The sequence below is a fragment of the Acomys russatus genome, chromosome 7 (assembly GCF_903995435.1).
Source record: "Acomys russatus chromosome 7, mAcoRus1.1, whole genome shotgun sequence".
Lineage (NCBI taxonomy): Eukaryota > Metazoa > Chordata > Mammalia > Rodentia > Muridae > Acomys > Acomys russatus.
The window spans coordinates 57,090,360-57,092,770 of NC_067143.1; the positions used below are offsets into that span (position 1 = coordinate 57,090,360).

At 39.8% G+C, this 2,411-nt stretch overlaps 1 protein-coding gene across 1 annotated transcript; it reads left to right on the forward strand.

Annotated features, from left to right (window-relative positions):
• Nucleotides 1-307: 307 nt before the first annotated feature.
• Nucleotides 308-1,246, forward strand: LOC127191833 (olfactory receptor 2AG1-like). Its single transcript, XM_051149164.1, has one exon. It carries the CDS (start codon nucleotides 308-310, stop codon nucleotides 1,244-1,246), a length of 939 nt encoding a protein of 312 aa, XP_051005121.1.
• The last annotated feature ends 1,165 nt before the right edge of the window (nucleotides 1,247-2,411 follow it).

Below are 2,411 nucleotides of genomic sequence, written 5' to 3' on the forward strand. Positions count from 1 at the left end.
AGAAAGACCTTACTTTCTGGAAATAAATCCCAGGTTTAGTATCCTGGGTAGTTCTTTGTGAGGTGACTTCCTAATGTTTATACAACCTATTCTGCACATGGATGGATCCTTATAATGATTCAAGTAAGATAAAACTAGAAAGAGATGTGTAAAACTAAAAGTAAAGCTACTTGGAATGATCCCATATTGTTGGAGTCATGCTGGGTGGCACAAGGGGCTATTGATGTGGCAATTGACTATTTGAGGCCATATTAGCAGAATTTCTCTGAACCATATATTTTCTAGGCAAGTAAAGAGACCAGGAAAAATGGAGCAGTGCAACTCCACCGTGGGAAGTGGTTTCATCTTGGTGGGGATTCTGGATGACAGTGGTTTTCCTGAACTGCTCTGTGCCACGATTACAGCCCTGTACTTTCTAGCCCTGACCAGCAATGGACTGTTGCTCCTGGTCATCACCATGGATGCCCGGCTCCATGTACCCATGTATCTTCTGCTCTGGCAGCTGTCTCTCATGGATCTCCTGCTCACATCAGTTATCACTCCCAAGGCTGTCATAGACTTTCTGCTCAAAGACAACACTATCTCCTTCGGGGGCTGTGCCCTTCAGATGTTTCTGGAACTGACACTTGGTAGTGCAGAGGACCTTCTTCTGGCCTTTATGGCCTATGACAGGTATGTGGCCATTTGTCATCCTCTGAACTACACAATCTTAATGAGTCACAAAGTCTGCTGGCTCATGATAGCTACATCATGGATCCTGGCATCTCTCAGTGCTCTAGGATATAGCATTTACACCATGCAGTATTCCTTCTGTAAATCTCGGAAGATCAGACACCTGTTCTGTGAGATCCCTCCATTGTTGAAGCTGGCCTGTGCAGACACCTCCAGATATGAGCTGATGGTTTATGTGATGGGTGTTACCTTGCTCATTCCCCCTCTTGCTGCCATCCTGGCTTCCTATTCGCTGATTCTATTCACTGTACTCCATATGCCCTCTAATGAGGGAAGGAAGAAAGCTCTTGTCACTTGCTCTTCCCACCTGACTGTGGTTGGGATGTGGTATGGGGGTGCCATGGTCATGTATGTCCTGCCCAGTTCCTTCCACAGCCCCAAACAAGACAATATCAGCTCAGTTTTCTATACAATTTTTACTCCAGCTCTGAACCCTCTCATCTACAGCCTGCGGAATAAGGAAGTCACTGGGGCTTTGCGAAGAGTCCTGGGGAAAAGGTTGTTGTCAGTATAGTCTACATTCTAGATAGTTCTAATGGCTGCCTTATAAATTGTATTCCACCTAAAAATAAGAAGATTTCTAATATGAATAAAATATTACTGGTAAAATTAAGAGAGTTAAAGTATAGTTTTTGATAGATTATGAGATATACCAACCTATTAAAATATTCTGAATATTATGAGATACATCATGGAATAAAATTTACACTATTTGAAATTACTTTCTATGTCTTTAAAATTTAGGCATCATTTCCCAATATAACTGTAACTGCTTGCTTTAGTTTAAAATTGGCCTTACCACCTGGACATGATCTCAGAGAGTTTATGTCCTTATTGGACCAAGAACGAGAAAAAAGTAATTTCAAGTAGTTCATATATTAATTGGACAAGATTCTTGAGATTTGCATGAATGTTAAAACAACTAACATTAGCCCCAAAATGTAATATTGTCAGTGACTTTTTTGCTTAATAAGTTTGCATCATGTTCATTCTTTCTCTCTTTCCAAGAATCTGCATTTTTGGATGTCCTGACAGGCAGCATGGTCCAATCTCTCCTCTCCTCTCCTCTCCTCTCCTCTCCTCTCCTCTCCTCTCCTCTCCTCTCCTCCCCTTCCTTCTGCTCCCCTCCCCCTTCCCTTTCTTTGTTCTGTGTGTATGTGTGTTATGCAATTTCTCTTTCTTCTCTCTTTTCTTTCTTCTTTCTTTCTTTTTTCAGTGATGGGAATTGAAACGAGCACTTACCATTCTAACCTATGAATAATAAAAGCAGACAGCAGAATGAGACAGCACTTGTACATTTTCCTAATGTATAAAATGTCTCAACAATCACAAAGAATCCATATGTTTACTATTGGTTTAGATATAAACAGCTCACAATCTGTATATGTGTAAAAACATCCTATGGTACTCCATATGCACACTTTTTATAGTTTTTGTATTGAACTAAAACACTAGAAAGACTGTCATCAAAAGTACAATTGACAATGCTCTCATGGATATGGGGAAAGGAACATGTTGGTATGCTATTGGTGGGAGTATAAAGTATCACAGCCACTTTAGAGATCAATCTGAGGTTTTCTAAATAAAAAACCCCTAGAAATAGCTCAATAAAGAATTTGAAAAAAGAATGAATTAAAATGTTAAGAAAATAAGGAAAAGGGACAATATGGTTTTCTTGC

What these genes read in the sequence shown, in the direction of transcription:
- LOC127191833 (XM_051149164.1), top strand. Translation starts at nt 308, where the DNA reads ATGGAGCAGTGCAACTCCACCGTGGGAAGTGGTTTCATCTTGGTGGGG.